A 13,478-nucleotide genomic window follows, 5' to 3' on the forward strand; every position below is an offset into this window, starting at 1 on the left:
CCCTCCTCTCCCTGGCCCATTCGTCACGACGCCGCGTGCGTGTTTCGTAAGCATGCTCCCCTCCCCCCGCCCCGCCTCTGCTGCTCCTGTATTGCATCCAGGGACTATGTCGGGGTCGACCTAATCTCCTTCTGGGAAGGGTCCGCTTAGCTGCGAACTGGGTGCGAGCCGGAGACGACTCCTTAGGCAGCCTGAGAGACGACCTTGCTTCCGAGGTCCCAGGCAACAACTACAACTCCCAGAAGGCAGTGCGGCTGCCGGACCCTGCGGGCACTACAGTTCCCAGGAGATTTCGGGGCCCGAGAGCGGAAGTGGCGAGGACCTGGGGGTCTCCGCGGGAGTCTGGAGCTGAGTTACTGCTAGAATTCTGACCGGACCTCGACTCGGCTTCTAGCGGGGTGGAGGGGCCCTGGAGTCCGGCAGAGCCCTAACGCCGCCATGAAGGACTCCCTGGTGCTCCTGGCCCGCGTGCCGGCCCACCCAGACTCCCGCTGCTGGTTCCTGGCCTGGAACCCTGCCGGGACCCTGCTGGCCTCGTGCGGCGGCGACCGCAGCATTCGCATCTGGGGCAAGGAGGGTAAGGGTCCGGACCCCTGCACCTCTCCCTTCGGGGCCCTTGGTCCTGGACTCTCTCCCCGTCCTCCCCCGCACCTCCTTAGGCGCCACCCCAAGGGAAAGCCGCCAAATCGGGTGCCTTGCAAAATTATAGCAACCAACAACGTTTCAAAGTTTGCGAAGCACTATGCATTCACTGTCTAGGTGAATGAGGGAAGATTACAGGTGTGATCTTCATCTCAGAGAAGTTGTGGTGACTTGCTCTTGATGCCTAGTATCGGCACAATTCGAACCCAGGTCTTCCGGGCCCCAAGTTTTTGCGGTGTCATGTTACCCTCCTCCATTCACCATCCTGGAATTGTTCCTCAGAGGCCACCCCTCCCCTACCGCATCCCACCAGCCTTATCGCTGGAGAGAAGCGTAATCTCCCCCTTCCACCTTCCCCCCCCCCCCAAAAAAAAAAGGAAGGGAGGTATCCCTGGTGCTAATTTAGCATCAGCTGATATTTTCTCTCGGATATCTGGCCTGCCTGCCTTCCGCCTCCTTCCTCCCCACATCAGGCTCCTAGGCGGATGCTGTGAACTGCCTCCTCTTTATCTCTAGGTGATGGCTGGGTGTGTAAGTCTGTTCTGACCGAGGGTCACCAGCGCACCGTGAGGAAGGTGGCCTGGTCCCCTTGTGGGAACTACCTGGCATCTGCAAGTTTTGATGCCACCACCTGCATCTGGAAGAAGAACCAGGATGACTTCGAGGTAACTAGGCTGGAGAGTAGGTGTGTAGGATTTCTTCTAGCTTTCTGGCTGAGGATGGTTAAATCCTGAGCCCACCTGTGCTTTGGTATTTTCGGATCGTTTCAATTAAGCATTTAATATTATCCAGCAAGTATTTATTATTATTACATTTATTCATTAACTGGGTCCTAGGCATTTTGCTGCATGCTGGGGCTGTAAGGCAAAAATGGGGCTCCCCATGAGTCTGGGATGTAAATACAGATAAACCCAAAATGTATACAAATAATTATCTAGAAGGGGAGAAGGTATAGGACAGTGATTGAGGGCATCAGGAGAGGCCTCCCTGGACCCTCTCCTTTTATTGACTTTCACCCACTATGCTTTGCACAGTGCGTAACCACCCTTGAAGGACATGAAAATGAAGTAAAGTCAGTAGCTTGGGCCCCATCTGGTAGCCTTTTGGCTACCTGCAGCCGGGACAAGAGTGTCTGGGTCTGGGAAGGTGAGTAGAATGGTTTGTGGGGAGAGGGTTAAGAAAGGTGGTTGATTTGTATCCTTTGTTAAATGTAGCCTTTATGGGTTTAGCTGTTGGGCTCATAGTGTCCTTACCTCCTACAGTTGATGAAGAGGATGAATATGAATGTGTCAGTGTTTTGAATTCACATACACAGGATGTTAAACATGTGATATGGCACCCTAACCAAGAGGTAAGAGTCTGGGGTAGGGGCATCTCTTGGGACAAAAAATACCTGGATATGGGACTTTGAAAATCTCTGTTAAACAGTCTTGATTCTGTCCCTCCTGAGCTTGGACTCTAAACTGTTGTGTGTTGTAAATTGAATTCTTGAAGCTCCTCTTAGAAACAGCAATAATAAAGCTCCTCCAGGCCATAAGAGCATGTGGGGATAGTGGGAAGAGAGTAAGGTTATTCTATAACTCCTTAACATAGGCTGCTAGGTGGTACAGTGGAGAGACTTGGAATCAGAAGACTTTAGTTCAAAGCTGTCTCACACCTTTACTAGCTATGAGATCTGCCTTAGTTTCCTCATCTGTAAAATAGGGCTGATGATGCTTGTCAAAATCAAGAGATATGTATAAATGTTGACACCTGTGATGCTTGCAAATGTGAAAGCAGTACACAAATGCTAGCTATCATTAACATCCCTAGCAGTGTTGTTATGTTCTGTGTATTACCCTTCTAGCTTTTAGCATCAGCCAGTTATGATGACACAGTAAAGCTATACCGGGAGGAAGAGGATGACTGGGTATGCTGTGCCACCCTGGAAGGCCATGAGTCCACAGTGTGGAGCTTGTCCTTTGACCCCAGTGGCCAGCGCCTGGCATCTTGCAGTGATGACCGAACTGTTCGAATTTGGCGCCAGTACCTACCAGGCAATGAGCAAGGTGAGCTGCCAGAAACTAAGGCAGAGAATGACTTCTCTGAGACTTGGATCAGAGTTCTTTCAAGAACATCTGCTACAAGAAGCGACTCGGATGTTTTTCAAACTAATGAGAGACTTTTTGTAACAGGAGTGGTCTGTACCGGCTCGGACCCTACCTGGAAGTGTATCTGCACTTTATCTGGCTACCATTCTCGAACCGTCTACGATGTTTCTTGGTAAGCCAATCTCATTCATAAAGCTGGGTACATACATATCCTGCACAGATTTCTGCTCATTGGAATTGAGTTGGATTGTTGATTTTGCTGGATCTGGCCAGTATTAGCCTCCTGATGTAACAAGTGCACAGTAGCCTCTGGTCAAGGAGTATTTAGAAAGATGGGTAGGCCTGGAGATCAGCTTGATTTGGGCTATGATGATATGAATGCTTTCTCAGTCATTATTTAGTATCTTACTATCAAGAAATATTTTGAGTGCCTCTATCTGGAGTATATGGAGTTAGTTTCCCCTTATGAAGTATGCATTAAGGAAAACCGGAAAGTAGTTTCAGCACTAATTCTGGCCAAGTACCAGGCCTCTGTATTTAAAATATCTTAGGGAACTTTTTCTTCAATCTCTATCAAGCTCAAGCTACCTCTAAAATTGAATATAAGCAGAGGTTTAGAAAAGTTAGCATTATATGGGTTAGTCTCTATTCTACTCAATGAAGATCTCCAGTAAAACTTGTGGCTGAATTCTAAAGGGAGACTGGACTTTGAGTCCAGGTTGGGAAAACTAGTACCTCCCCCAACATGAGGATTCAGTTCTGGGTGGAATTGACCTATTCATTGAAAAGCAATACCTTTCTTCCTAGGTGTCACCTGACAGGGGCCCTGGCCACAGCTTGTGGTGATGATGCCATCCGGGTCTTTGAAGAAGACCCTAGCTCAGACCCTCAGCAGCCATCTTTTTCCCTAACAGCTCACCTACCCCAGGCCCACTCCCAGGATGTGAACTGTGTAGCTTGGAACCCCAAGGAGCCAGGGCTACTGGCCTCTTGCAGTGATGATGGTGAGATGGCCTTCTGGAAATACCAACAACCAGAGGGTGTCTAAGGCATAATATTGATTTTCCCCAGGGGGGGAAAAATCAGGAGATTGTTTTTCTCAGTGTGAGTAACAAGCCTGAAAGAGCATAGTGCTCACTTCACGATCTTCCCGTCTGAACTTAATCCCCTACTCAGTTTGTCAGAAGCTGGTGGAAAGAACCCAGCTCCAGAATCACTAATAATTTTTCCATCCTTGGGGGACCCCCTAGTTCAACTGTGTAAAATAAATGTTTTAAAAATCTTATTTTCAGCTTTTATTTGCATTAAGGTGGGTATGAAGTGTTATTTAAATAGCTATACTATGTATATATCCAATTCTGTAGGTTTCATTTTGATCTTATCATTTCAGCTCTGTATCTCTGTTTCCCAAACCATTTTTTCAAGTCTTATGACCACTGTAACTATTCATGACCCATAGAAAAATTTCCAGGGACTACACAGAACCTGGGAGTGGACCACTTGGTAGAGGCTAGTCTTGCTCAGATTTAGAAATGAGTGGCTCATGTTCTTATTAGCACTTCCATGTCCATTTATCTCTATGTTCAAACAAGTTAAATAAAGGATAAATTTAGGAGATAATCTCATAGGGAAGGTACTAACATTGAAGACCAGGAAAGGCTTCTTGTACAAGGCAGGCACAGCCAGAACTAAAGTTTGCCTTGCATTCCACAACCTGTTTTAATTGGAACCCAGGAATAACTAACAAAAAACGTTCAAGTCTCCTTCAAATCAAATTTAGCATGTTTTATATAGCTCCACATGCTTTTGAAGTAGCAGAAGATAGCAATTCAAGAAAATCCATAGATTTAGCACAGGCGACTTTGGCTTCTCAAGCCTGCCTGGATCACCTACTTAAAATGATACTGTGAATATGATCTGTAAAGAAGTGAAGAGGGGCAGCCCTGGCGTCAGGAGACCCGGTATCGGTTCCGGCCTCAGATACTTGGCACCCACACAAAATAACTGGCCATGTAACTTTGAGCAAGTTACTTAACCCCAATTGCTTTAAAAAAAAAAGTGAAGAAAGCTGTGTGTAAAGCTCTCTGGAATAACAGCTGACTGACTGTACTGTAAGGCTCACTGGGCAATTTATGCTGCCCCCTGGTGCTTGGAAACTGCAGGACTTCATAATGCTGACCAGCCTGTAGGATGGCTGGTCCAAGGAAGTCTTGGCCAACATGTTACCCTGATTTGAATTAGCCACACCTGTCAATCCCTAAACCACAAACCCAGTTTCTGATGTGACCTCATTTCAATTAATGAAGGTAATAAGTGAGAACTGGAACCTTGACCAAAAATTCTGGAGTGATTACCTGGGAGTAGCAATTGGCCTCCTAAGGCACTTACTTGATGTGCTATGGAGTTTCATCTGGCCAATATGGCACAATGGAAGGTCTACCTTAGCCAAGGGGATGTTCATCAACCTTTACTACTAAATATAATCATTTCAAAAAGTAAAGATAGTCAAGTCAAGGAGTCTTCAAATAATTTTACTAGAATACTCAAAACTCAAAAAGCACCTACAAAGAACCACATTAAAAAATACTGTACAATTTCCATTCTTCAGCCAACAAAAACCAGCAGACATTCATATTACTAAGGGGACTTAGAGTTAAACAGAATAAAGAGTGTAAATGATGACAGCTAACCCAACACTAGTATGATTCCCTCACATAATGGATCCTTGAAAATCCAGGGTTTCAGACAACTACACATTTCAAATCCCAGTTTAGCATTTTTCTGTGAGAGTAAATGAATGCCCTGGGACTCAGTCAGAATCACTATCACTTTCTGCTTCCTTCACATCCACACTGAATTTGTATTCCTGGTCACAACCCATGTAGGCATCACTCATAAAGTAGAGAGTGTAGTTATGGGCACCAGTGGCTGGAGCCACAAAATCAAGCTTCACCTAGACAGAGAAAGGAAGCAAGAATGAAGACGAGTAGTTCTAGGATTTAGAAAGCCTATTCTTGTCCCACCCTGCCCTCCCCACCTCTCCCAAGTACTGCTCCTTCCCCACCAGGTAAGGCCTGAACAATTCACTCACCTTGGCCTTCTGTTGCAGTGTCAACCTTTTAATGGAGATGAGGCTATTGGATTTGGAGTCTCCAATCACCACCCACCAGCCCTCCTCACGTTTCTATAAAAATGAACAAAGTAAGGACTTTAATAAACGAAGAAAATTCAGTATTCACCATTTATTATAATGGAAAGAAATATGGAGTCTTAATTCCACCTCTTTATATCTACTAACTAGATGAGTCACTTAATATTGTTTAAGTCTCAGTTTGTCTATAAAAGGTAGACAATACTTGTACTACTCACCTCACAAGACTGTAAAAAGGAAAGCACTGACAGCTCTTTAAAGTGCCATATAAATGAAGGTTATTGAATGTCAGAGAAAAGGCAGGAAGTTGCCCGAACTCTCCCCAGTTTCCCTCAAAACAACTTTAATTCAAACCTCAAAACGAATTCTGGAGCCTTCTGGCTTAGTCCAACTGTGAGGCCTCTAGCACCAGCAGGTGAGCTGCTAGCCCCTTATTCCCCCCACACACAGTCCCAGAGGCTCCAGAGAAGCAAGCCAGAGACCAGCCACCGGGCCCACAGAACAAGAGGCTTGGGACAGTGCCTCCTGTATCCCAGAAGCAGAGCTCAACTTTAAAAGTCACAAAATAGGCTGGAAAATGAGCAAAAACCAAAAATACCTGACCACAGAAAGCTACTATGGTGACAGTTAAGATAAAAACACAAACAACTAAGAGGACAACAATGTCAAAAGGCCTATATGCAAGAGCTCATAAGAGAAATATGAACTGGTTTCAGTCAACAGCTTGATAAAGGAAGCATGAAAAAATGGAAAAAGATGTAGAAAAAGTCACTGAAAACATCTCTCCTTAAAAAATAGAATTTGCCAAATAGAAGAGGAGGCACAAAAGCTAACTGAAGAAAATAATTACTTAAAAGTTAGAATTGGGCAAATGGAAACTAATCAAGAGTCATCAAGAATCAAATCAAAATCAAAAGAATGAAAAAATAGAAGAAAATGTAAAATACCTCATTGGACAAACAACTGACCTGATCCAAGAGATCCAAAAGAGGTGATTTAAGAATTAGTGTACTACCTGAAAGCCATGATCAAAAAAAAAGTATAGACAGCATCTTTAAAGAAATTACCAAAGAAAACTGTCCTAGGGGCAGCTAGTTGGTGTAGTGCATAGAGTACTGGCCCTGAAGTCAGGAGGACCTGAGTTCAAACGCAACCTCAGACACTTAACACTTACTAGCTGTGTGACCTTGGACAAGTCACTTAACCCCAATTGCCCCACCTTTCTCCCTCCAAAAAACCCAAACAAAACTGTTCTGATATCCTAGACCCAGAGGGCAAAAGAATAATTCAAAGAATCCACTAATCAATCACCTTCTGAAAGGGATCCCAAAATGAAAACTCCCAGGAATATCAGAGCCAAATTCCAGCAGGTCAAAGAGAAAATACTGCAAGTAGTCAGAAAGAAACAATTCAAATATCTGAGAAGTCAGGATTTCAAAGGATTTAGCAGCTTCTACATTCAAGAATTGGAGGGCTTGGAATATGGAATTCCAGAAGGCAAAGGAGCTTGGATTACAACCAAGAATCAACTACCCAGAAAAACTGAGCATTATCTTTCAGGGGAAAAAAATGGAAATTCAATAAAATAGAGGTCTTTCAAACATTCCTGAATGAAAAGATCAAAGCTGAAAAGAAAATCTGATTTTCAAATACAAGACTCAAGAGAAGCATAAAAAGGAAAGAAACAATGTAAGTTATTCAATAAGGTTATCCCTATATGAGATGATACTTGTAACTCTTAAGAACTGTGTCTCTATTAGGGCAAGCAGAAGGAATATACATTATAAAAAATTAAGGGGTGAGAAAGAAGACTGTAGTAGCAGAAGAGGGAGTGGAGTGGGGCAGGCATTTTTTGAACCTTACTCTTTATCAGATTTGGTTCAAACAGGGAATAACATACACAGTTGGGTATAGAAATCAAAATGAGGGCTATCATGGTTTTCCACTCAAGTTACACTCCAGTGACTCGATGGGATAGAGATGACTGGTTTCTTAAAGGTGGCAACAATGGCACTAAAGCTGGAAATAGCTTTAGAGAGGTGTCGAACAATGGACTGGGTATATTGTCTTAAGGGCCAGCCTAAGTTCAGCGAGGTTCATCAAGAGTAACATGGCTGCCAGACAAAGAGTTGTTTTGGCCACAAAAGCTCATTAAGAATCTTAATCAGGTGTGAAGAGGTTGAGATCCAACATATCTTAATAACCCCTAAGTGTCCATGTATATTATAACAAAGTATAACATTTACAATTGACCCAAGTCATCAAGGCAGGAAAGTGTGCAAACCACCCCGCCCCTTTTTTAATCACTTTCAAACTTTTATCAAAAACCATTAAAAGAGTTTTTGATGCCTAAAATAGAGAACTCCAATATCTAACATAGTGCCTTGCAAAATTTAATGTGTGAACTGAATTTATTTAATTCAGCTATCTAGAAATTCATGAATCCTGAACATTTCAGTTTCTATCATTGTCAGGTAACTGAAGTATTAGTGAAGAAAAGAGGAATCGTCTATGTACTTAGAAAAAAGCTTCCTGATGAGGCAAACTATCATGTAGAGCCAGGGTATCAAATTCAAACACAAATGGATTCCTGTAGCTGCATAACAACTTAGAAAACCACACATTAACAGTATCTATGTTGTATTTTCATTTTGCTAAACATGTCCCAGTTAGTTTAATCTGGTTCCAGTGGCACTGTGCAATTGTACAGGCATGCATTCGTCACCTCTGATAGGTCCTTCCCAGAAGGTTAGAGGAAGAAAAAGAGGCATTACTCCTCTGTCTGAAAAATCCATTAAGCAGGAGGATGGCTTCAAGACCCCCAGAGCTCTAGGAAAAGGGGTAGTCTACTCATCTATTGCAATACCAGTCCCGCCATACTTTCCATAACTTCCCCCACTCAGAATTCGGTCCTGAAACCAACCCTAGAAATGTGGCTGGAAGAAAAGTGGAGGAAAATGGAACTGCTTTCTCATTCCTTCCCACACCAGCCCTAGCTGCAAGATACAGTTAGAATAATGCTATGGGGTGACTTGCAATGTCCCCAGGGGCCTTCTAGCACCATAAATCTGTATTTGCCCAGCAATCCTGGTAAGAAAATAACTCTGCCAACACAGATTGGTATCTATTCTCTAACTTAGTTTCAGATAAGCTAAGATTATGTGACTTACTCAAGGTCAACACAGTACATGTTAAAAGTGAGACCTGAACCTAAAATGACATCTTGCCTTAAAGGATGGCTCTCTAACCACTAGGCAGTTCTGCTTCTTAAAGCAATATTACTAAGTCTAAATATCTTCTTCCTCAATGATATGTTTGGACTCTAGCTAGTAAAATAGGATTCAAACCTGTATGTCAGCAAAACCTGAAAAGCTTACCTGTGGGAAAAGAGGAGCAATGACAGGGCCTGTGACTTCCTCTTCTCGCTCCAGCTGCACCAGGACAACAACTGGCCCACCACTGAAAGAAAGAAACGACATCACTACCTGTGCTGGGGACTCAGAACAAACACAAGAGCTGCCTCCCACCCACCGGGGACCGTGTATTCCTTCTTAGCATTTCTAGGGCCTCCCAACTCACCTGCGGATGCTCTCTTTTTCCACCACCTCATAAGACAATTCAATATTGGGATAGCGATTACAAAAACGGGCTACATCAGCAATCTGATTGTCTGACAGCTGAAGCAGCGTGTTGCGTTCTTCATCTTCCATCTCCATTATGTCAAAGACACTCTCCACTCCCTGTAAAGGAACGATGGAGGCTCAGAGATATCCGGGAGAAAAGATGGAAAAACACCAATAAGAAGGAAAACTTGGGGTAGGAACTCATTAATTTCACTAAGAGCCCTAGGTCTTACTTCTTAACCAGAGGAAACACTGCCCACAGCTAGGAGACAGATATGTTACCTTTGCTTATCTAAGATCTTGATGTGTGTGGCCCCTTCATTGCCAAATGAGGACCCAAGATTGTCTCAGATTATAGCTGGATTCCCTCTGCCCTTGGATAAAGCTTAAGTCCAGAGAACTTAGCTAAAATGTCAGGTGTTTCCCTCCTCAGTCATCTCCCAAATGCTCCCAGTCTGGTCTCAGATTACCTTGTCCGTGCACCGTTTGATGTGGTCAGAGGTGAAGTGTGGCAGCTGCTTCAGGTAGGAGTCTTTGGACCACATGGCTTGGGTAACCATCTGAGCCAATTCCATGGCTGCCAGAGCAGGGCTTAGCCAACCATTGCTAGAGAGGACATCAACACAGGCTTGGATGAGCCGGATTGCCTATGGATGGAGAAACAAAAGCAGATCAGGCACAGGAATTATTGCCTTACTTCTCTCCACTCCCCATCCCCTCCAATCACAAAGTACCTTACTAAGGATCTCCTCAGTGTCAGACTGCAATTCAGCACTTAGCTGCATACGGGACAAATGGGCCTGAAGCAACAGGTTGGTCTTAACATGGGGATCATTGAACTTGGGATTATTCAGCTTATGAGGCACCTTCTGAGCCAACTAGTAAGAGGAAAAAGAAATACTGTGAGGCGTAAGTGTCACTGCTCCTTACCCAAAGTAGCCACATACAAACTTTCAGCCCTATGATTAAATGTCTAAGCCCCAACTTTATAACTAAGTAATATCTAGAAATAGAATTTTTCTGCGATTGGTTATTATGACTTCAGGTGCTCAGTATGAACACCCTCAGAGATGTGACCAGTGTTCTCTATATTCTCACCTGCCTTAGCAGGTTGTCCTCATGATGTCGGATGGGAATATTCTCATACTCTGCTGCATTGGAAATGATCTCAATGAGCCCACGCACCTTGGTCTTAGCATTCAGGGACATACTGAAGAGCTCTGAGGAGAGAAGAGGTTGACAAAAAGTCAAGGAAAGCTGGAGAAAGAAACAGAAAAGAAAGGCCCAACACCCTGGAACTACAATGATATTTCGTGTAATTTATTACATCTAAAGGTCTTGGAAAAGGCACCTGTGGCCCTCCTTTTTCCTTAAGCAAAGTTCTTCCTGCACAATTTTCCCTCATATGACTCTAGGTTTCTCTTACCAATGGTGGTATAGTTGATGTAGTAGTAAGCAGCAATCATGCCCAAGTTCAAGGGTGCCACATCCATCTCATCCTCAATACTGATACATTTGGACTGCTCCAGGTCACTTAATGTCTGCTCTACAAGCTCTGACAAATGATCTGACAAGTGACGGTGGGAGATGCCTATAGATTTAAGAGATCAGTTGAAGTCAATGCTGGAGGGATTGTGTCGGTCAATGTTATACCAGCACATTGCTGGTTGATCTGTGAATAGGTAAAGCCATTCCGGAAAGCAACTGGAATTATCCAAATAAAGTGGCAAAAATGTTTACACCCTTTGAAAAGAAATTTCACTATTAGGTATATACCTCAAGGAAATTGCTGATTAATAAAAAGAAAAAAAAAGGGCACCACAAACACCAAAGTACTTATAGTAGCACTTTTTTTTTGGCAGTAGCAAAGAACTAGAAATAAACCAGATGCCCTTCAGTTGGAAAATGGATAAACAAATTGTACAACATGAATATTATTCTGCTGTAAGAAATGATGACTACAGAGAAGCATGGAAAGCCTTAAAATGAACAGATGCAAAATGAAGCAGAGACAAAAAAAGAATATACACCATGACGACAACAACATAAATGCAAAAGAATAATTGTAAAACAATGCAAACTGAATACTATAGGTTAGTTAAGTACTCAAAGGATTATGAATAAACAGTTCCCAAAAGAATTGAAAGTTACTAACAACCACATGAAAGAATGTACCAAATTGTTAATAAGAGAAAAATAAATCAAAACAATCTTGAGATTTTACCTCACACCTTGCAAATTGGCAAAGATGAAAATAATCAACATTTAAGGAGTTGTGGGAAGATAGGCATACTGGTGCTTTCTTGGTGGAGTTGTGAATCACTATAACCACTTTTTTGGAAAGTCATCTGGGATTATGTATATAAAGTGACTAAAATATCCACACCCCTTGACCCAGAGATTCCACTACCAGGCTTATACTCCAAGGAGGCCATATAAATAAAGCCCCCATATAAACCAAAATATGTACTACAGCCCTTTTTGTGAGAGCAAAGAATTAGAAACAAAGTATATGCCCACTGATTGGGGTATGGTTAAACAAATTGTGGTCCATGAATGTAATGCAATATTATTGTGCTACAAAAGAAATGAATTTTTCTCAGAAGTGATAAATACAGAGAAACATGGAAAAGATCAACATGAACTCATACAGAGTGAAATAAGCAGGACCAAGAAAACAGCACATATGCTTACAATGTTAACAGAAAGAACAATCACACCCACATACACAAATCAAAAGTAAAGAGGCAAATTTTTAAAAACAAGTGTGGCCTAAAGAAAAATAAAAGAGATACTCCACCATCTTTGAAGAGGTGGGAGATCCACAAGTGTTGATCATTTCACAAATTTTCAAACTTTTTTTGATATAGTGATCAGTTACACTGATTTTCCTCTTCTTTACCTCCCTCCCCCTTAAAAAAAAACACATTATTTGTGATCTGAGATGGAACTCTTGGGAGTGGGAACAGGAGGGATACAGGGGGAAATTATGGTAAAGAAAGAATAACACAATACATCAATAAAAACTTATTTAAAATGATAATTACAACACTGTAAAGAATAATGGCCCTAAAAAAAAAGGGGGTATAAGATACCCCTCCCTTCTTGGTAGAAATTGGGGGGGGGGGAGAAGAATGATATCACAGGTATGGAATGCTGCATAAGATGTCAGATTTTCTCAATGTACTGATCAGTTCTGTTGAATTTTTCTTTTTAAATTGTTATATGAGATTTTTTTGCAGGGGGGGGCATAGGACATGGACAGTTATCTGGGGAAACTGGGGTAATGTATAAACAAAAGATATATCAATTAAAAAAAAGATATGTAGAAAGGAGCTAAATGCCCAGAACTAAGGCTAGAAATGTAACAGTGAAGATGGCTTCAAAATACTCAACTCACCCTGTAGGTTGTAGTAATTGGGGTTCTGGGTCATGCGCCGGTATAGGAAGGTCCAGGTGAGGTAATCTACTGCATCCTGCTTATTCTCAATGGTCTTGGTGACGATCTCAGCATTGAAGTGGTCATGCATGCAGTGGTCCAGATGAGACTCCACTGGCAATGGCTCATACAGAAATTTCTTAAAGAAGTCCTATGAGGAAAGGCAACAGTAGAACGAAAAATAAGAACCCTACTGGGCTGATCAGTAAGGCATTGACTCTGCTTGTGAGACAGTGATAAGAGAGACCAGAAGAAGCTAAAGCTGCAAGTAGCAATCACTGACTCAACCATTTCCTTCTTAGGAAAGGAGATGGCAGTATTACTCAAGACAATGAGAAACAGATGATGATGGACACAATCAGCAGAACCAGCTAGAGGTAAAAGTCAAATATGAGGGAGCACTAAATAGCAGCAGAAAATATATGAGGTAAGAATGCCAACATCTTGCTCTGATTTCATGGACTGAACTCAAAGGAGCTTAGGCAGAGGACAACACCAGAGATATTCTCTAGAAGAGAACTAACAATGTGAAT

The 13,478-nt window shown here is 42.6% G+C and overlaps 2 protein-coding genes across 2 annotated transcripts in view; one reads left to right on the top strand and one right to left on the bottom strand.

Moving 5' to 3' along the window:
• Window positions 1-85: 85 nt before the first annotated feature.
• On the top strand, window positions 86-4,017 carry CIAO1 (cytosolic iron-sulfur assembly component 1). Its single transcript, XM_069075612.1, has 7 exons — window positions 86-577; window positions 1,159-1,307; window positions 1,677-1,788; window positions 1,905-1,993; window positions 2,489-2,690; window positions 2,817-2,904; window positions 3,540-4,017. Exons 1-7 carry the CDS (start codon window positions 439-441, stop codon window positions 3,778-3,780), a joined length of 1,020 nt encoding a protein of 339 aa, XP_068931713.1. The 5' UTR covers window positions 86-438; the 3' UTR covers window positions 3,781-4,017.
• Window positions 4,018-5,247: 1,230 nt separating this feature from the next.
• The window catches only part of SNRNP200 (small nuclear ribonucleoprotein U5 subunit 200), a 38,702-nt gene continuing 30,471 nt past the window's right edge, over window positions 5,248-13,478 (bottom strand). Inside the window, exons 37-45 of the mRNA XM_069075611.1 lie at window positions 12,907-13,096; window positions 10,933-11,097; window positions 10,605-10,726; window positions 10,241-10,384; window positions 9,977-10,153; window positions 9,463-9,623; window positions 9,261-9,342; window positions 5,824-5,916; window positions 5,248-5,685 (exon numbers count right to left, since the gene is read on the bottom strand). Of these exons, the coding sequence (XP_068931712.1) occupies window positions 5,542-5,685; window positions 5,824-5,916; window positions 9,261-9,342; window positions 9,463-9,623; window positions 9,977-10,153; window positions 10,241-10,384; window positions 10,605-10,726; window positions 10,933-11,097; window positions 12,907-13,096 (1,278 nt within the window). The 3' untranslated portion in view covers window positions 5,248-5,541. The remainder of the gene's footprint in view (window positions 5,686-5,823; window positions 5,917-9,260; window positions 9,343-9,462; window positions 9,624-9,976; window positions 10,154-10,240; window positions 10,385-10,604; window positions 10,727-10,932; window positions 11,098-12,906; window positions 13,097-13,478) is intronic.

This window comes from Petaurus breviceps, unplaced genomic scaffold (genome assembly GCF_028583685.1).
Source record: "Petaurus breviceps papuanus isolate PSGF00001 unplaced genomic scaffold, PetGlider_PUasm1.0 90919, whole genome shotgun sequence".
Taxonomy (NCBI): Eukaryota; Metazoa; Chordata; class Mammalia; order Diprotodontia; family Petauridae; genus Petaurus; species Petaurus breviceps.

Coding starts and splice junctions, on each gene's coding strand:
- CIAO1 (XM_069075612.1), top strand. CDS start 439: ATGAAGGACTCCCTGGTGCTCCTGGCCCGCGTGCCGGCCCACCCAGAC. Junction 1,308..1,676: donor AGAACCAGGATGACTTCGAG/GTAACTAGGCTG, acceptor TGCTTTGCACAG/TGCGTAACCACCCTTGAAGG. Junction 1,789..1,904: donor GAGTGTCTGGGTCTGGGAAG/GTGAGTAGAATG, acceptor TACCTCCTACAG/TTGATGAAGAGGATGAATAT.